General features: G+C 34.2%; 1 protein-coding gene across 1 annotated transcript; it reads left to right on the top strand.

Annotated features, from left to right (window-relative positions):
• The first annotated feature begins 581 nt into the window (after positions 1 to 581).
• Positions 582 to 20294, top strand: LOC123524999 (organic solute transporter subunit alpha-like). Its single transcript, XM_045303671.2, has 7 exons — positions 582 to 1570; positions 9534 to 9697; positions 11036 to 11109; positions 11348 to 11509; positions 13463 to 13574; positions 14349 to 14598; positions 15401 to 20294. Exons 1-7 carry the CDS (start codon positions 1522 to 1524, stop codon positions 15550 to 15552), a joined length of 963 nt encoding a protein of 320 aa, XP_045159606.2. The 5' UTR covers positions 582 to 1521; the 3' UTR covers positions 15553 to 20294.
• The last annotated feature ends 1477 nt before the right edge of the window (positions 20295 to 21771 follow it).

Below are 21771 nucleotides of genomic sequence, written 5' to 3'. Positions count from 1 at the left end.
TTGTTTGTGTAAAGTGGTTATTTTCAAAATGGATTTACTATGGATTTAGTTGCAGTTGCGTTGGATATAGCGTGCCGTACATCTCTGTGAGTAACTTGTATATTAAATACTTTGGTATTACTATCTTGTAACGTTAGAAAGTATTGAGTACAAAATGTATATAATAATATATGTATGACAGGGATGACACAGTGAAGTTTTGTCTAAAGCAGTTAAAGTCTTGTTTTTTAGTTTCAAAAAAGCTTAGCTCTCTACTACATACTGGTACTTACTAAACATTTATGATACAAATTACATAATACAGTGTATGATATAAAATAATGCTATATCAAATGTAATATTATAGCACAAATTATAAATCACTCCATACAGTACATAATACATTCTCACACAGAGTACTTAAAATTCACAAAAAAATACAAATGTTTCATTTATTACAAATCTATCAAATATATGACTATTTAATTTACACATTATTCTAATGCAGATCTTATTCTAGATTTCATATCAGTATTCCTAATCATCATCATATTATTATTGATATTATTGTTGCCTTCTTTTGTTCCACTTTTCGAATATGTTATGAATGTATGGTGAATGAGATGTTAATACGCACAGAGCTCCAATCATTTCATTCTGTGTTAATAAACAATAATTTTGAATTTACTAGTGATTTATTTGAGTAATATCTTTCATGTAGTAGACTGCCCACTTAGCTCAATAGGGAGAGCGTAGATCTACGGGTCGCGGGGTCGTGAGTTCGACCCACGGTCGAGGCTATGTTCTCCGTGATGTTTTGATAAAAGACATTCTGTCTGAAATCATTCGTCCTCTACATCTTGAAACTTGCAGAGAACAAATTTTACTGGTGCAGATTCCAGGAACACATGTTAGGTTAACTGCCCGCCGATACATAACTGAAATACTGTTGAAAAACGGCGTTAAACCCAAAACAAACAAGCAAAACTTACATGTAGCTCGCTGGTGAACCATAGCAGAACTCCATGGTTTCAAACTCTCCTGTCAAATCTTTTTTGTCTTTTGTAAATGTAATGCATGGCCTATATTTTAACGGCACTATAGTCGATAACTGTAACTATATAAGCTCCATAACAATATAACCTGTAAAACAAGTTTAAAAAAAAAAGAGTTTAATCGATTTCAGTATTAGTTCAGCCATGGAACAATCGCACGTGTAAATAAATGTAGCCTATAATGTAAAACGTGTATAATGCGTTTACAAATACGGTTTAAATTCAATGTAAAATTTACGCAAAGATGTCATGTTTAACAGTAATTTCGCAATACAGACCCAGCTTTTAACTAGCCGGCTATCTATTTTTAGATTTGATATATACTAATATGAGAGATAATCTTATTTTCAGTTCGTCTTAATTGATGTAGTTAAAATGTGTGTGCGGAAACGGATTAAACATGGTTACTAATACAATTTTGATTTTCTCCTTTAATACCTAATTCATTAAAACGGTAATGTCTGCGTGACATGGGACAAGGATCAAGATGAGCAATTGTTCAGATGACTTCCCTACTACAGATGTATTTTACAGCGGTAAGTTAAATTAATTAAGTTTAATTAATAAACTAATTGATATCGCATATTTATATATTAAGATTCATAAGTAAGAAAATATTTCATTATAGTGACGTTTGTATAAAGTTTTACAAAGCGTATTAAACAGCTTCCAATATAATTCAATACTTTCCCATCAAGTTCTTTAATCAGGGCCGGTTATAAAGGATTTTACACCCCACTTTGTGGTGTTATTTTCATACTACTCGGAAAAGTCACTCTAGAGTGTGGGTGTCCAAGAAAAAATCAAGATAATTTTCTCTTATCTTTTTAGTTTTTATTTCACAAACTATTTTAAAGGGAGGAATATTCCTCCCTTTTGACAGCATGACTTTTCACAAATATTGTTTATAATATATTACATTGAATGTAAAGGGTGGAACGTTCCTCCCTTCAGCAAAATTTGAGAATTCATGTACATTCTGTTTTACATAAAAAGGGAGGAATATTCCTCCCTTTTAACAATGCATGTTTTTAAGAAGTCTACCTATAATGCAAAGGGTGGAACGTTCCTCCCTTTCACAAACAAATTGTTTTTATACAAACATAAGTTGACACGTTTTACCATAAAAAGTGTACTAATAAAAGGGTGGAACGTTCCTCCCTTTCTTAAAAGTCATGCCTACGCATCTAAATTAAAGGGAGGAATACTCCTCCCTTTCAACAGCACAATTTTTAAAATGCATACCAATGGAAAAGGGTGGAACGTTCCTCCCTTCTGCAAAACTTAAGAAATCTTGTATGTATACCAATGAAAAGGGTGGAACGTTCCTCCTTTCTGCAAAACTTAAGAAATCTTGTAATTTCTGCTAACGTAATAAGCAGGAATATTCCTCCCTCACACGTTTTGTAACAAATAAAATCTATAGTTTACTAACTGAAAGGGTGGAACCTTCCTCCCTTTCTTGCCTACGTTAAGGCCTTTCAACAACACAAATATTGTGTATAATATATTACACTGAATGTAAAGGGTGGAACGTTCCTCCCTTCTGCAAAATTTGATAATTCATGTCGTTTCTGTTTTACATAAAAAGGGAGGAATATTCCTCCGTTGAACAATTCATGTTTTTTAAACAGTCTACCTATAATGCAAAGGGTGGGACGTTCCTCCCTTCTGCAAAATTTTTGAATTCATGTAGATTCTGTTTTACATAAAAAGGGAGGAATATTCCTCCGTTGAACAATTCATGTTTTTTAAACAGTCTACCTATAATGCAAAGGGTGGAACGTTCCTCCCTTCTGCAAAATTTTTGAATTCATGTAGATTCTGTTTTACATAAAAAGGGAGGAATATTCCTCCGTCTTAACAATGCATGTTTTTGAAGTGTCTACCTTTAATGAAAAGGGTGGAACGTACCTCCCTTTCACAAACAAATTGTTTTTATACATAAAAACACTGAAAATAAGTTGACACGTTTATAAAAAAGTGTACTAAAAAAGGGAGGAACGTTCCTCCCTTTCTTAAACGTCATGCTTACGTATCTAAGTTAGAGGGAGGAATATTCCTCCCTTTCAACAGCACAATTTTTCTTAAAATGTATACCAATGGAAAAGGGTGGAACGTTCCTCCCTTCTCCAAAACTTAAGAAATCTTTGTATGTATACCAATGAAAAGGGTGGAACGTTCCTCCCTTCTGAAAAACTTAAGAAATCTTGTAATTTCTGCTAACGTAATAAGCACTCAAAGGGAGGAATATTCCTCCCTTACACGTTTTGTAACAAGTAAAGTCTATAGTTTACTAATTGAAAGGGTGGAAAGTTCCTCCCTTTCTTGCCTACGTTAAGGCTATATATAAAAATAGCAGAAAAGGGTGGGACCTTCCTCCTTTTTTCGATAATTTAAAATTGATGCCAACGTTATTTTTATTTCACAAGTGTTATTGAGGGGAGGAATATCCCTCCCTTTCAACAATACATGTTTATTAAAGTATACTATATGCAAACGAAAAGGTTGGAACGTTCCTCCCTTTCCCGAAAATTTTTGTCTACGTTATTTTCACTCCACAATTATTTTAGAATAGTGCCCCTTTCAACAACTAGTTTTTCTTTACAAATAAAAGTGTATAGTTTTGAAAAGGGTGGAACTTTCCTCCCTGCCAATTCATGTCATTTTTAGATACAAAAAAAAACATGATGTTTTTTTGTTTTTTTTTTTATACAAATAGAGTTCTAATGAAAAGGGTGAAACGTTCCTCCCTTTGTCGAAAATGCTTCTCCATTTCAACAATACATTATCAATATTCTAGTACATTTATATATATTGGAAAGGGAGGAACGTTCCACCCTTCTGCAAAACTCGAAAATCCATGCAAGTTCTGTTTACATAAAACCCGCTGAAAATGGTGGAACATTCCTCCCTTTGTCGAAAATTCATAAATACGTAATATATATTCCACAACTTTTTTTTTTAAAGAATGGATTATTTCTTCTTTCAACATATTCCACCCAATTCGACAACACAGTCATGTGTTGAACGAATTTGGTGTTTAATTTACTAACGTGAATGAAAAGGGCTGAAAAGGGAGGAATATCTCTTCTTTTCAATTACACATGTATTGTTTAACATGAGGGCCATGAAGACCCTGTATCACTCACCTGACCTATTGACCAAAAGATCATCAAGATTAACATTCTGACCAAGTTTCAATAAGATATGGTCATAATTGTGGCCTCTAAAGTGCTAACTAGCTTTTCCTTCGATTTGGCCCGGTGATCTGGTTTTTGACCCCACATGAGCCACATTCAAACCTGAACTAAAGATCATCAAGATTAACATTCTGACTAAGTTTCATGAAGATACAGTCATAATTGTGGTCTCTAGAGTGTATACGAGCTTATCCTTCTAACTGACCTAGTGAGTTTTTGACCCCACCTAACCCAGATTTGAATCTGACCTATAGATTATCAATGTTAATATTCTGACTAAGTTTCATTAAGATATGGTCATAAATGTGCCCTCTAGAGTATTAAGTAGATTTTCTTTTGTTCCGACTTGGTGACCTAGTTTTTTGACTATACCTATATAAAAACTGGATCTTTACATCATCAAGATGAACAATCTGACCAAGTTTCATGAAGATACAGTCTTAAATGTGTCTACAGTGTTAACAAGCTTTTCCTATGATTTGACCTGGTGACCTAGTTTTTTGACCACAGATAACCCAATATCAAACTTGTTCAAGACATTATTAAGAATAACAAGTTTCATTAAGATTGGGCCTAAACTGTGACATCTAGAGTGTTCACAAGCTTTTCCTTTGATACAACCTGGTGACCTAGTTTTTGGCCCCAGATGACCAAATATCTAACTGTTCAAGATTTTATTAAGGATAACATTCTGACCAAGTTTCAATCAGATTGAGCCAAAATTGTGACCTCTAGCGTGCAAACAAGCTGTTCCTCTAATTTGACCTGGTGACCTAGATTTTGATCTCAGATGAGCCAATATTGTACTTGTCCAAGGTTTTATTAAGGGTAACATTCTGATCAAGTTTCATTCAGATTGGACCAAAATTGTGATCTCTAACGTGTCAACAAGCTTTTCCTCTGATTTGACCTGGTGACCTTGATTTTAACCCAAGATAACCCAATATCAAATTGATACAAAATTTTATTAAGAGTAACACTCTGACCAAGTTTCGTTATAGATTAGGCCAAACTTGTGACCTCTAGAGTGTTACCAGTCAAATTGTTGACGACAGACATAGGGTGATCACAAAAGCTCACCTTGAGCACTCTGTGCTCAGGTGAGCTAAAAATCCAAGTCCTCACAAAAAATCCTTACCAGGTACAGATAGGTCAAAATACACCTAAAAATTGGATGTAACACAGAAAAGTGGTTTCTATTTTTCCTTACAGCTAATAGTTACAATATAACCTATTTATAGTAGCAACAAAGGGAATAATAACTAGAAATGTGTCCATGGGACACAGATGCCCCCACTACATGACATTAAAATGACAATTTTTTCCCAGATCAGGGGCCACAACTCCTACAATACTGACTGAATCAGGATGCGAAACCCCAGGTGCATAACTGCACATGCTGACCAACATTCCTGTAAACTTTGGTGACTCTAGGTCAAATACTTTTGGAGCTACGCACAACACAACATTAAAATGACCCATTTTTAACTAAGTCAGCGGCTATAACTCCTACATGACTGAATGAATCCGGACGCGAAACCCCAGGTGCACAACTGCACATGCTGACCAACATTCCTGTAAACTTTGGTGACTCTAGGTCAAATACTTTTGGAGCCATACACGACACAACATTAAAATGACCAATTTTTTACTAAGTCAGGGGCCATAACTCCTACATGACTGGATGAATCCGGACGCGAAACCCCAGGTGCACAACTACACATGGTGACCAACATGCCTGTAAAGTTTTGTGACTCTAGGTCATATACTTTTGGAGCTAGGCGCGACACAACACTAAAATGACCAATTTTTACAAAATCAGGGGCCATAACTTGTACATGACTGAATGAATCCGGACTCAAAACCCCAGGTGCACAACTACACATGCTGACCAACATTCCTGTAAAGTTTTGCGACTCTACGTCAAATACTTTCAGAGCTACGCGCGACACAACATTTCGGAAGGACGGATAAGAGCAAATCTATATGCCCCCCCCCCCCCCCCCCCAAAGTGGGGGCATAAAAAGTAACTTCACAAAAAGGAATTGTTTTCTGTGGCAGTGCTGTTCATTGAGGTAATTATCTTTCCTTTATGCATGAAGGAGAAACTCTCCAGACAAAAAATGTCATTCCTGTATCTGAACTTTGACCTCTGAATATGACTTTGATTAGACCTTGGGACCTGGTTCTTGCGCATGACACTTCGTCTCATGGTGCTAAAATATTCTGCAAAGTTACATCAAAATCCCTCTATGCATGCAGAAGAAATGCTTCAGACAGTCATTCTTGAATTAAACCGTTGGCCTCTAAGTGTCACCTTGATTTTAGATGTAGGGATGTGCTTCTTGTGCATGACCCTCTATCTCATGGTAGTGAACATTTGTGCCAAGTTACATCAAAATGCTCCGGACAGTCACTATTGTATCTGACTTTTGGTCTCTTGAGTATGACCATGACCTTAGAGCTAGGGACCTTTTTCTTGCAGAGGACACTCTATATTATGATGATGAACAGTTGTGCAAAGTGTCATTAAAATCCCTACATGCATGAGAAAGAAATGCTCCGAACAAAGACATTATTGAAGTGACCTTTGACCTCTAAGTGTGACCTTGACCTTTGACCTAGGAACCTGGTTCTTGCGCAAGCAATCTGATTCATGATGGTGAACATTTGAGCCAAATTCAAAATCCCTTCATGCATGAAAAGAAATGGTTCAAATAGTTTGTGGACACAACCCGTCCACCAAGGGTGTTCCCATAATACGTCCTCTTTCAGAGAGCCGTATAAAAAAATAAAGGAGCAATAACTCCTTAGTTACTAAAATGTGCAAAATGTCATGAATATCCATTGATGGATTTGATTATGTAAGCATTTATAGGTTGTAAAATGCTTCAAGAGCAACAACTAAAGTAACTGAAGGGATCATGACGAAACTACATGAGCGCCACCGTCATACAGTGATCCGAAGTTTTATTATGTGCTTTTACTGAGCCAGGGGAGATAACACACCAAGTGAGCAAAAGTCATGCTCTAATTACAAAGTATACAAGATTACGAAGCTTGTACTTTCTGCTGATGTTTGTCGTTTTTCAAGGAGAATTCAAAAGTTAAAAATGTTTTCGACCAAATATAAAATAAATAAATTTTGCGACATATCCACCTTTAAAGCATGAAAGAAAGAACTCATGATTTTGTATTATATTCAATACCAAATATCATTTGGTATTAACTAAATACAAACACATTCAAACAAGATTTAAGGCAGAATTGGGCATACAAATTAACAAGTGAAAGGACAATCAAGTTATAGCTATATACAATGTTATAACAATAATTTTAAAGTAGGACAGTTTACAACAAATTACATTTTTTACTTTTCCTGTACTAAATACTCATATTAAGCACTATTGTATAAAAAAAAAAAATAACTTGCATTGACAAGTACAAATCTTGCCAAAATTGATTAGAAATGCAAGTTTCTTGAATAATTATTACTCCCTTTGTACAATGCACAACCAAGATATATTAAAAAATTTAGTAAACAATAATTATGACGACTCGAAAAAATGTAGCCCAGCATACTCTTACCAAGGTACTTCAATGAACATGTAAGAATGTAAACAATCAATGCCTTCTTGTGATTTGTCGTCTTATTTACCGTGGTTCATCGTTCAGATGCTTTGATATTAAACCACTCGGGTTAACGCCTTCGTGGTTCAATTCATGAATGCGCATCTGAACTCTGAACCGTGATAAATTAGACAACAAACCACTCGAAAGCCTTGATTATTTGGAAAGTAAACAATGCATCCTGACCAATGGACCTATATGTCACCAAGTTCACTGTCCAAGATCGTATATCATCAGTTTATATATATAAGCAAAGAGATAATATACGAAATAGACTCCATAATGTAAGTACGGATATTTGGTTTCAAAATGAAATTTAACGAATTCAGTATTTTGAAAATACTTTTTCGATAGACAGTCCCGTGATAGACTGTTTGTTTGTTTGTTTTTTTGTTTGTTTTGGGTTTAACGCCGTTTTTCAACAGTATTTCAGTCATGTAACGGCGGGCAGTTAACCTTACCAGTGTTCCTGGATTCTGTACCAGTACAAACATGTTCTCCGCAAGTAACTGCCAACTTCCCTACATGAATCAGAGGTGGAGGACTAATGATTTCAGACACAATGTCGTTTATCAAATAGTCACGGAGAACACATGCCCCGCCCGAGGATCGAACTCACGACCCCGCGATCCGTAGACCAACGCTCTTACCTACTGAGCTAAGCGGGCGGGTCCCCGTGATAGACTGTTTCCCGAGAATATCCATATTTACCAGGACCCAGAAATCAACACCACTATTAAAAGCACGTACTGAAGGTTTTTGAGCTTTTTTAATTATCTTTAGTTATTATAAAGATGACATTACCAATAATTTTTCATATTACTTAAAAAATTTAGAAAAATAGGAGCACAATTTCAAGAATAATAATTTTACATTCGAGTTATTTTGACTACGAACATATTTAGAGTACGGATGAGTACGAACATAGTGACAAATTTTCAAACTTTTTATATAAACTCTTAGAGAACCGACTGATACTTACCAAAATCATTAATATGATTCCTAAAAACAAACAATCGCGCAAGTTACACGCGATTCTTAAATATTCACGGTTATCTGCAAAAACTGAATCGATGCCGACTTCTGAAAGGGGAGTAAACAAGCAGAGAAGCGAGTACGAACATTATTGGGGGCAATGCATTTGGCATTGGTAACTAATACAGCAAAACATTCTATGGTTTAGATTGCATCTTTTATACTACAAGAAAGAAACAAGACGCAGATACCAGATGTCAATCTGCGCAGAAATACATACATATGTCCCTGGGAAAGCATTTCAAAAATAAAAATCATGTATTAACAGCCCGTGAATTGCCTTGTTTTCACATGATTTTTTCCCGTTAATACATTGGCGGCTCCAGTAAAAAAAAGTTTTTTATGCAAGAATAAGAGGTATGACCTATTTTATCGATCTCAGCTTGTCCCACTGTCCAATTGAAATGTAAAATTTCTTAAACGTTCAAACAATATAATCAAATTAATTTTCGTGACACCAAAATAATCTTGTAGTCAAATGTACAAATAACTAAATTCAACTGCTACAGTAATTGGTGTCATTGTTACTATTGTTAGTCTCACCATTAACTAAGCCTGTAAAATTACTCAATAAATGCTTATTGATCATTTTTTTTACCGTACGAGTTAATGAGTTTTTGTAATATTTCAGAAATATCCGAGGATGTCCCAATCATCGTATTTCTAGCAGTAGCGAGCGTGCTGGCAATTTCAAGTCTAGCAATCTATGTTGAGGAGTTATTTTTCATCCATAAACATTATCAAACAGGCGACCAACGAGCATGGAAGATTACAGTTCTGCTTGGACTTTACCCGGTAGGTGTAGTGAAAGAGCTGTAAAAATAAATATTTATACTTCTTTGGTGTAGTTTATGCTCTTAGTAATTATGTACCTTGCTATTGCATGTTCTGAGCAAATGCTTGTCTGCTCTGTCCTGGCCGACAGAATTTCTATACCACACTCGCAAGCAATTTATTAAATGTTTGACTGAATGATTGACGTGTATTTAATTAAAAGAAACTGCTGTATTTTTACCGAAATTACTTTAATATTGTTCTTATAACTATAGGTCCTGCTTTTATATATAATTCAGATAGTGCGCCAAACGTAACGTCATACTTTGACGTTATGATGTAATGTTCAGTGACGTCATGACGTCATACACATGTTAGTATACATTGTGTGTCTGCCTGAAGAAGTATTTTAGTACAAAAAGTGTTGCAGACTTGAGTTCTCTTCTTTTTTTATTCATATTCTGAAATTACTAAAATTCGACGATGTCCAGTTTCAATTTTGCATAAATAAGCAGAAATATAATAAAAGCACAGACTGAAATACGAAAGGTACTAAAACTTAAAGAATGATGAAGATTAAAAGCTTTTAGAAATAATGCAAACTGTATTTTATTTCGCAACATTTATATAGCATGCACATATACACGTTCAAAAATACAATCCAAAAGTACAGACAAGAGACAACATAAATTTACTTTTGAAATTAAACGGAACAAGGTTAATATTATAAATATCCTACCAAACAAGAAAAAAAAAACAGATTAATTCAGTTCCAGGCTGGTGTTATTGAATACCAATTTATTATTGAAAACAAAAGTTACACGCAAGCTATTCGATTTGACTGGAACATAAATAATGGGCAGATTTATTTTCAGATACCATAAAACGATTTAAAATATATCATTGTGATATATGGAATAGATATCTGTAAATACTTTTTTTTTCATACCTTTACTTACATTAAGTGATATCTTACCTTTATTTTTGATCAAGATATCTAAATTTTATTTAATTTAGTGATATAAAAAGTCGATATGTTCTGTGATATTCTTTCTATTAAATGGCAACTTATAATTAATTTTGTGATATCAAATATTTATTATGGTCTTAACATATAATTGATGACATCGTTAAACTGAATTCATGACATCATGAAATAGAACTGATTTTAAGATATCAAAAATCTAATTATAGATATCTCTATACCATTTTGTATTATAAAAAAAATTTTGATAAATTTGTGATATCCATGATATGAAATGAATTTGATGCATCACAAAAAAGAAATTCAAAATGAAAAAAAAATGGTAAAACAGCACCTAATAATAAAAAATGTGTAATATAAGTTTTTGTTGACAGGTCGTTTGCATAATGTCTCTTATTTCGGTGTTGGTCCCTACAAGTAGCACTCTAATGACGCTTATGTCAGCATGGTAAGTGTTGTGGCTCTTTTTACCTGTTTCAAAAGTCATAATACTTTAATGATTTAATGAAAATTTAGGAAGAGAATTTGTATTTTGATTAAATTTCTTGGGCTATCGTAGTGCCATTTTTGGGAATGTTCGTGAAATGTTTTCCATTCATCTGATAGCATATAATATAACATTATCTGAATATCAAGTACATAAATTTGCTATGGTAAGTAATATTTGTTATATGTGTTTATTTCAGCTACATATCATTCTGTATATACATCTTTATCATGATGACGATTGAATGTTATGGAGGACCAGACAAGATGATTGGAACATTAGCAGACGACAAGGTGATTCTGAATACCCCGCCGTGCTGCTGTTGCTTATGTTGTATACTGAAGCCTATAACGCTTACACGGTCAGTATGACTAATGTACCACATATATATTTGATAATATTTAAAGCAGACGACAAGGGGGTTTTGGCCACTGGCACAAGACCATGGTTCCTATAGTATACCTAGGGGTAGGGTGTAACATGTACAGTGGTTTCTTTATGGTCTGGTGCAAGTTGTTTAGACTGCCAACCATCTAGTTGTTGCCTTACGCGGTCATAATGACCAGCATACACTTTATTAAACACAATACCTGCAGGGCGACGAGCGATGAAATATGGTGAAGATTTCTCTAATAGTAGATTTGAGGTAAATTATTAGAAACATATGAAAAATGTAATGCATAATCACGAAAAAAATACTGTTATAGAATATGGTTATAAAGACGTTTTCGTAAAATAGCCTGTTAAAATCAGAAAAATGTATCCTTTATTCAAATAGAGTGGTGCTTAACATGTATATATAATTCCATTCCGTCTCATTTAAATTAGTACATAAGTATTCAAGCTTCACTTCCGGGCTATAAGATAATGACGGAAAGAAGAAATAATTCTCCTTTTCCCCAAGTAACATTTTCATGTTTTATGTAAGTCAGTTTCTGTTTTCTATCAATATGGACATAATCTTGCCGTTTAAGTAGCATATATTTTCAAGAAGATTTTTTTTACATTTATAGAAATGTAAACAAACCTTATCAATATTATACATGTGTCTATATCCATATTTTAGCTGTCAGTTAGGAAGACGTTTAATACAGATGTCGTGTGAGACAAAAATGACGCCTGCTGTTCTTGTTTTTTTTTGGATTTACTGGTCAGATAGTATTTCGTTTTCAAAAATAGACCTGGCTCTCAGACGATTGAACATAGAGTAGCAAATTCATTTACTACTGCCCTACGTAAAATCTTCTGAAAGTGGATTTTGTGTTAATATATAATAGTGTAACCGCCTCCCCCTCCTCCAACCAATAATAATAATCACCATCACAGGTCGAGTAGATTGTCTTGAAAGCGGATATACAATCATCCGAGTAGAATGTCGTGAAAGCGGATATACAGTCATTCGAGTAGAATGTCGTGAAAGCGGATATACAGTCATTCGAGTAGAATGTCCATAGAGAGAATACGTAATCATCAAATCTATCCGAAAATTAAAAACTTTGAAGCAAGCTTTATCATATTTGTTCTGTTTGGAATATGGTTACCATGTGTCACGTGTTTTGACGTAATGTGATATGGAAGAAACACCAAACACGTTAAATATATGAAATGAAACCATGAAAAGGTACTGCATATATATATATATATATATATATATATATATATATATATATATATATATATATATATATATATATATATATAGTGAGATATTAAAGAAAAAACATCAACGAAATGCCTTTCAAACACACTGGATCCCGGAAGGATACAAGAACATAAAGATAAAATTTATAGAGTATGAGAAAAAATATATGTTCAAACAGTGTCAAAAGTTTAATTATAAACCCGAGCGCTTTCGGCTTTTTAAAAAAGCCTTTTTCAAGGGTAGCATAAATCAAAACAACACAGCAACGGCGTAAATACCTCCTGTATAGTTCGATATATAAATGCTTATATATATATATGTTTTGGAAGTAATTCAGGAAATCATTACAATTATGAAATGTGTGAGAATGAATTAATATCCTTTCAGTTTCCTTTTAAATATAGCATTTAAAATGTTTTGAAAGCACATTGAAACAAGAGGTTTCATTGCAGTTCCCTGCTGTTGTGTTGTTATTTTTGCGGGTTTTTGTTTGTGTTAGTTATTGTTTTGTTGGTTTTTGTTGTTATTGTTCTTTAGTGTTGAGGGGGTAGGTGCTTTAGAGTCTTAAAAATGAAAATTTCTATTACAAACTTTTCCGATTTCTCTTGTCCGGTCCAATCTATCGAACGTTTCTTAAAAGTTTGAAATTTATATTTTTGTTTTCATTTTCAGCAAGTCATTAAAAACGTTTGAAATACTCGCCATGCAGGTGATGTTTGTTCGCCCAATAGTGCTGTTCATTGCTGCAGTGATGTGGACAGACGGGAGATACAATAATAAAATTGTAAGTGATATATACTACTACTTCAGTCAATGTTTCAGTGAAAAATCAAAATGTCTTTCATTTATTGTCGACTTATGGCCTACAATTATTCTGAATGATTAATTGAATTTTTAAAGTTCATGCTAGATCTATTACATGTTTTTCAATGCATTACTGCAATATAAGAATGAAAGTCTAAAAAATTATAAAATGAAAATCCTACACTGAAATATTCAAATATGATATACTTTATATTTCGTTCTTTGTGAGGAAGTGTTCTACCCAGACAGCCGCCCATGTCTAAAAATGCTCGGGGTAGGAGAGGGGCACTTTTGGTCTTCCTCCAGCTTGTAAATCTTTAAAAGTAATCACATGACCGAGTTATAACTGTGTTGGTGTGACGTAGAGCCCAACACAATATTCATTATAGCATGGTTGGATTTGTTGCCGTACCACGTACCGTATATTACTACTCGGATAATCGAAGTATCACATCATTTCATAAACCATGTTAGAATTAAAATAAAATATGGCTTCTTGTCGTTTATCGCTTGATCATCGTTCAGATGCTGTTATTTTACCACTCGGGCTAGCACTTTTAACTCTAAATTTATAAGACCACAAACGGCATTCATGTTATTATATAAGTTATCACAGAAAAAAAATGAATAAATATTTGTATTTTTTTCTTAATTACAGTAACTGCTCTTCTTGTTGTTATAAAATATGTATCCACAATGGTCTGTAATAACCATAACTTCTATTTTAAATACAATCAGTGAATTTGTTTTCCAGAGCGTTGACGAACCGTATGTCTATATCACCGTTGTATCTGCTATCAGCACGTTGTTGTCGATGTACGGCCTGATTGTGATATTCAGGGCGTCTCGGCTACACCTCAAACACTACCATCTGGCACTGAAGTTCGTACCATTACAAGCGACTATCATTCTCGTCAATCTACAGCGACTTGTTTTTAGCATACTTGCAGAGAGAGATATCCCAGAATGCATTGGCTCACGAGGGTCTCGGGTCAGAGGTGAAAGTAAGTAAATTACTATCTGAAGGATTGTATTGTAAGATTGTCATTTTAAACTTGCATGGTCTCTTTAGAGAAATATAATGAAATTAAAACAAATGCAATAACAGCTGAATATTGAAATTACGTTAAGGTAGAACGCGACACTTTGCGAACATTCGAGTTGCGCCTTGAAATTTCGCGTGTGTGAAGTTGACCATTTTGTTTTAAATATGCTGAACTTCACACATGCCAAATTTCAAGACGCTACTCGAAAGTTCGAAGTGTCCGTTCTACCTTAAACAGTGAGCGTGTTTGCAGTATGTATATTAATAGAGTGCAAACTAAATGCTGTACATCCTGCAAGTTAGTGCTAGCATAGGAATATTAAAGTTTGGAGGCAATCAGATGTAGAGAGGAGAACGACAACATGTCATATATGACCAAATATATTTCGATGTTTTTTTTTTCTATCAAGAAGAAAAACGCTATCACTTTTACGAAATCCTACCATTTACTACCAGTAGTAATTTATAGACTCGTGTTGCCGTATCCTACCATATTCTCTCAATAGATAATGTTACTTGGTTCGACTCAATGTGACATCAATTACGAAAATGTAGTTCTCGATAATAATTCATTATTAAGAACAGATGACTGAGAGTTTTTAATGTATTGCTGCTACATCTTACCTTTTTGTATAAGCTGCATTGTAGCAAAAGCTGAAATCTTATCATTTTTCCTTGTGTCTGCTTCTTGGTCAACAACAGTTCTTTTGTTAGATTTGTACCTAATTCATTAAAATTATTTGACTTTTGTATACAAACAGATCTGCATAATGCTCTGCTAGTAGTGGAGACGTTCCTGTTGTGTCTCTTGGCTAGGAAAGGTTACAGAACACAATCCCCTGACAGTGACGAAATACTTGAAGATACAACTGTCGCCTACACTAATGATTACGGCACAAATCACACTTTGTGAAAGTTACGTATCAATTAGATATTAGTTTGTTTATATAGATATTGTTGTTTATTGCTACCCTTGTACACTGTATGCTTTAATATATGTCTCAGTCGTTTTCATACGAGCGGCTTTGTTTGTTATCTACAAAGAATGCTTGTAACATTTTACAAAAGCTATTTTAAGCATCAGCACATTGAACCGAATCTGAGTGACAAGACGAATTTAATCATTGTTTGAGGTATTTTAGTTAAATTGCCTTACCTGCGATATTGTTATTGTTGATATTGTGGCTGAGTATCAGAGATTGCAATATTTATCTCTTTTATTATACAGACTTATATTAGATTTTCTACTGTTTAATTCGAATTATTTATCTAACAAAATGATAAAAATCACTTCTATCAACTTTATGTGATATAACTCAGTTTTACTCAAATAATAAATATATCATTTTAATATGGCTAGATTTTTTTTCAGTAAAATAAGGAAGGAAGTCAGTCATTCTATATTCTGTGATTAAGAACGTTTGACGCGCGGACCGTTGAGAGAACAAATAGCCGCATGACGTTTTGCTCATTACTGTACGGATAACGCATGTTTTTTTTCCGTGTTATAACATCTGCAGAATCCCGAGGTATTGGTTGGTGCCCAAGCCCGGTAGGGCATAAAACGCGTGAGAAACTAATAAATGAATAAATTATCCCTCAACGTCATTAAATTTCCATGAAATACGCGGGAGTGTCTGAGTTTTTTTTGTTTTTTTTTTTTTTTTCACATTGACGTTATTTCCTTCTGAATTATCCGTTTTGAGGCCGTTATACGTTTACGCTTTGCCATGGAATTCGCATATATAAAAAGGTGTTTTAACAGCACGTGAGCGCGAGAACCTCTCTGTTAACACACGTTTTTGTTTTCTCTTCTGTTAAAGCACCCCCGAAAAGTGACAAGCTAGAATACAAAGATGAATGAAGTTCATCATAATTTTCATTTTAAAATTTCAATGAATATTTAGAATAAACTAAACAAGGTCTTTCTGTGACTGATTGTCTGATTAACCACGTGCCATCGTTTTGATGCTTGAATATCTAACAAGTCGGGCTAAAGCCTAAGTGATTAAATTACTTCGCATCTGAACTGTAAACCATGGTAATTCAGACAATTGATAAACATCTTATTTAACAGCTTGTATATACGAAATGTGCGTTACATTTCTATACAATCTTTTACTGATGTCGATTTTAGACTTTTTCAGTAGGGACAGCGCAGATCTACGTATCACGGGGTCGTGAGTTCGAACCCCAGGCGAGGCAAATGTTCTCCGTGACGATTTGATTAAAAACATTATGTCTGAAATCACCTCTGATTCATGTTGGGAAGTTGGCAGTTACTTTCAGAGAACAGGTATGTACTGGTACAGAATCCAGGAACACTAGTAAGGTTAACTGCCCATCATTACATAACTGAAATGCTGTTGGAAAACGGCGTTTAACCCAAAATAAACAAAACAACCTGAAAAACGCGATTTTGACTGAGGACGTAGCAACAGTTTTATAAGTGACAAGCTGCTCAAAACATTTGCAGATAAATCTTTGACGTCTCACTGTATTGACGTCACTGCTAAATTGTACCTTAACAAGTTCGCAGGCAAAGATTTTCACACATAGGCATATATATTGGCCGTTCTATGTTCCGTGAGAATATATGTTCTAATATATGTTTTAATGATATAATATAGCTATTGCAAGATAAATAGTTTGAAAAACTGTGAAAAAAATGTGTGTTCATACTGAATGTATGAACATAGAAATTATATAAACTGCAATATTGTAATTTATTTATCCAGTATAAAAGCAATTCAACGATATTTTGCTAAAAATGTTACTGATTTTGTCATAAAACTGAATTATTAAAATACCTTTGTTCTAGATTAATAGCTTAAAGACCCGTAATGAAAAACTTCAAATGTACAAAAAAATACTAAAATTAAATGGTTACTTTTTTCAGTATATTTGTTTTTTAAACTGTCTCTAAATATTCGAATGCATGATGTCATGTTGGTGATATACATAATTTGTTGCATGAATGATTCAGTATATTTGTTTTTAAACTGTCTCTAAATATTCGAATGCATGATGTTATGTTGGTAGTATACATAATTTGTTGCATAAATGATATGATATATACATAATTTGTTGCATAAATGATATGAAATACACATAATTTGTTGCATTATTGATATGAAATATACATGATTTGCATGAGGGCGTCATCCTGTCTTCGTGGCGTTCTTGACGTCATGTCTTTGAACACATTTGAGCCGTGCCATGAGAAAACCAACATAGTGGTTTTGCGACCAGTATGGATCCAGACCAGCATGCGCATCCGCGCAGTCTGATCAGGATCCATGCTGTTCGCTTTCAAAGCCTATTGCAATTAGAAAAACCGTTAGCGAACAGCGTGGATCCTGACCAGACTGCGCGGATGCGCAGGCTGGTCTGGATCCATGCTGGTCGCAAAGCCACTATGTTGGTTTTCTCATGGCTCGGCTCATTTGATAACTTACTTATAAGCATTGTAACACTTGAAATATTAAAGATAACCATCTCAAATTCTAAGAAAAATGTTTTTCGTAAGTATTTTGTTATCTTAATTTTGATTTATTGTCACTTACACAGATTTATTCATAAAATATCTTAAAAAACTTCTGTTCTGTTCAGGATGGTGTTCGCTAACTTTTAAAGTGAAAAGAGTAATACTTATTCATATGTGTGTCGTATAGTGACAATTAACATTCATTTAGTTATTAGTTGACATCTTAAAATGTATCAGTGTTATTTGTTATAATATTTATTTCTTCTTTTCCTTTTGTTTCAGTGTTATATCAGTAACAGTCAGCGTATTTAACGGTGCTATAAATGCTGTTATAATTATATGTCAGTATTTTCAACCCTCACTATATAACTACAAGTTTTATCTTTTTGCATTATTTTGCATACGCATATCACTACTTTGTGTTTTGATTTTTTTGCGAATAACAAGGCATTTCAGTGGCCTAGAATTACATTTTTATTACATAAAGTATTTTCTCCGGTAATAAATTTACTCAAATTTTATACTAGTCAAAATGTGATTGAATTTCTGATATTCATTTTCTTCACAAGACAATTTATTAAACATCAGTTTTGATGCATCATTTATCAAATACTCATCAAATAGTACTTAAAGCTCGGAACGTGTATTTGATTTTTTAATTGTAATTGTTAAGAGTGTATAATCAGCGAATGTGATTTATATATCAAAACACAGCCATATGCATACATAATTTATGGCATATTCTACTTTTGCACAACTATTTTCTTCATCATTTAGAAGGTACACTTTATTTTGTTAGTAAATTGACACAACAAAAGTGATTCCACCAAGTCTAGACAGTATTTATCAATTACCCTCCTATTGTCTGTAAAAATATGAAGTAAAGCTCCAAACAGAAATATTTACATTCACCCTATTCTTTCCCATTGAAAATTGTATGAACAGCAAAAGGAAAGGTCAAGTTGTGACAACGATATTTGGTGTTAACGGGCCGCAGTTTTGACGACGTCCGCCTATAGTCAGGGAGAACGTTCCCTAGATGACGTGTTCCGTGTGGTGATCAGAATAGCCGGGAAGCTGATTTTAATGTTAAATGCAGCAGAATTTGTGCAATTATAATATAACCTTGTTGACAAATAGAAAGGAAATATAATGTAAATATAAGAAATGAAATCGCTACTGATTTATGACATTTGAATGTTTAGATGTCCCTTTCTTGCACACAGGACTGGCGTTAACTGTGATTTTACCACTGCCGAAAAAACCCATCTGGCACTCCTATGCCAGATTACTCACGTGAAATGTGTCTTGCATTAGTAATATATTGTTTATGTTAAACTCGGTAATAGCTGCTCTTTGTTCCTTTTTGTTTATTTCTAGATCCTAATTAAGTTATTTTACAGAATAACACAATTTTACGTTACAACGGATAAATTTAAACCGGACACTTTGAACTGTAATGATGTCATTTCGGTTTACGAAAGCTTATTTTCCCGCGCTTTGTTTGAATATGCTACTATAAGAAAGAGTGCTGGAAAGAAAGTATTTCCTTAAGTTTTATTTTTTCTATTATTTGTGAAATACGGTATGCAAGAAAAATAATCTACCACTAGTTATAGATGCAGGTGGGAAAAGCCTGCTTTCGGGTAGTTGTTTTGGTGGTTACTCGGCAACTCGTCAGAGCCTCGTTACAACCAAAATAGTTGCCCTCGAACCGGATATTCCTACCTGCATCTACAACCAATGACAGATTTTATATTCTATTCTATAAAAACTGATATTATGATGTCCACTACAGGGTCAAAGAACGGGTAATAGAAGTGAATACGATGACTAGATTCCTTAATTTGTCTATTAGGAGCATTTACTAGTGTAACAATATTCATTCAATGCTTGTATTTTCGACATATATTTATTCGTCAAGCTGCACGTTTATTCATGGAACTTTACTTAGCAATATGTAAGACGTTTTACAAACGAACAATATTAAAACAAAATTATCAAATAATCAAAGTCGAAGTTCTAATTGAAAATAATTGTGCAAATCTTTTTCAGATGGCATAATATTTTCATATGAATTTATTTACATTAATATCTAAGTGTGTATATGTATAGCTACACCATGGCATTTTGTTATTATCTTTAATAAAGCGTTGTTATTGTTCCGACCAATGTTGTTTTGTCATGTTATTGGTACTGTTTAGTTTCTAAGCTTGAACTTTTCGACCTGGGTGGTTCCAATACTCCCGCTTTCATAGCTTTGGGTATTGTATAATCACCCCTTGGATATGGTGCCTGCTCTTTAATTTTGTCTTTTGGTAGTTCCTGTGATATGCAGGCTCCATAGCCTCAGATCCCCTTTCTTAATTCCAGTTTGTTTAGTTTTACCAATTATTTTCCCGTTTAGGGCAAACCAATTATTTTAACATGTGCAATATAATGAGACGCCGTGTCATGCGCCAGACCCAGGCCCATAGCTCTAACGTCAGGGTCACACTTAGAGGTCAAAAGTTAACAGGATCTATTTCGTGGCTGGTTCATAAGTCTGCCATCTACAAAGGGATTTTGAAATAACTTGGCATATCTGCTTACCATAATGAGATGATGTGTCATGTGCAAGACCCAGACCCTCAGCTCTAAGGTCAAGGTAACACTTAGAATTCAAAGGTTAACATGGTCTGTTTCTAGTCTGGTCCATAACTCTACCATTTATAAAGGGATTTTTAAATTACTTGGCACAAATGTTCCCCATAATGAGTTAATTTGTCATGTGCATGAATCAGACCCCTAGCTTCAAGTTCAAGGTCACCTTTGGACATTTTTGGTATCTTTTATTATGCCCCCGAAGGTGGGCATATTAAAATCGCTCTGTCCGTCCGTCCGCGCGCGTGTGTGTGTGTGGGGGGGGGTGCGTTCGTGTGTGCGTGTGCGTGTATGTGTGCGCGCGCGCGCGTGTGTGTGTGTGTGTGAATTCTTGTCCGGGCTGTAACTTCAACATTCATAGGGGCATGAGGGGGATTTGAAAATAATTTGACACAAATGTTAACCATAATGAGAAGGTGTCACGCGTATGACCCGGGTCTCTCAGGTCAAGGTCAAGGTCACAAAATGATGTGCGACTTTTCTTTCGTGTCCGCTTCGGAGGCATCTGTCCCTAATAGTGACAGCTCTTGTTTTCTGTTGTTGTTTTTTTTCTTGTTGTTTATTTCGCACCTAACACCAACAGTCTGTGCAACACGACTCATTTAGCATATTATCTGCTAACATAATTAAGAACACTTTGTAACTGAAATATCATTAAATGTACGTTATAATTACGTGCAAAAATCCATAAGAAATTGATTAAATTACCGTTAGATATAATTCTATCACGACCCGATTTGTTTTCCTGATAAACAAAGAAGACTGAAAATTGTGTGTTATTATGCAAAAATTCATTTTTTGTACGTCACAGTTATCATCCCCGGCTTTTATTATATTTGACTGGCATATCATAGTAGGTTGCCCCCCTTGAAAATTATCCGATAATCAATATTGGCTTACCTGCTGATATTACATTGAGCAATAGATTATATAGGAAATTTATTTTCAATGATTAATTTCAAATATGTCTTTTGGTCTGTGAATATTTTATCAGATATTATT

This window comes from Mercenaria mercenaria, chromosome 3 (genome assembly GCF_021730395.1).
Source record: "Mercenaria mercenaria strain notata chromosome 3, MADL_Memer_1, whole genome shotgun sequence".
Taxonomy (NCBI): Eukaryota; Metazoa; Mollusca; class Bivalvia; order Venerida; family Veneridae; genus Mercenaria; species Mercenaria mercenaria.
Note: the sequence above shows the minus strand (reverse complement) of the source record. Positions and strands in the feature narration are given on the sequence as shown.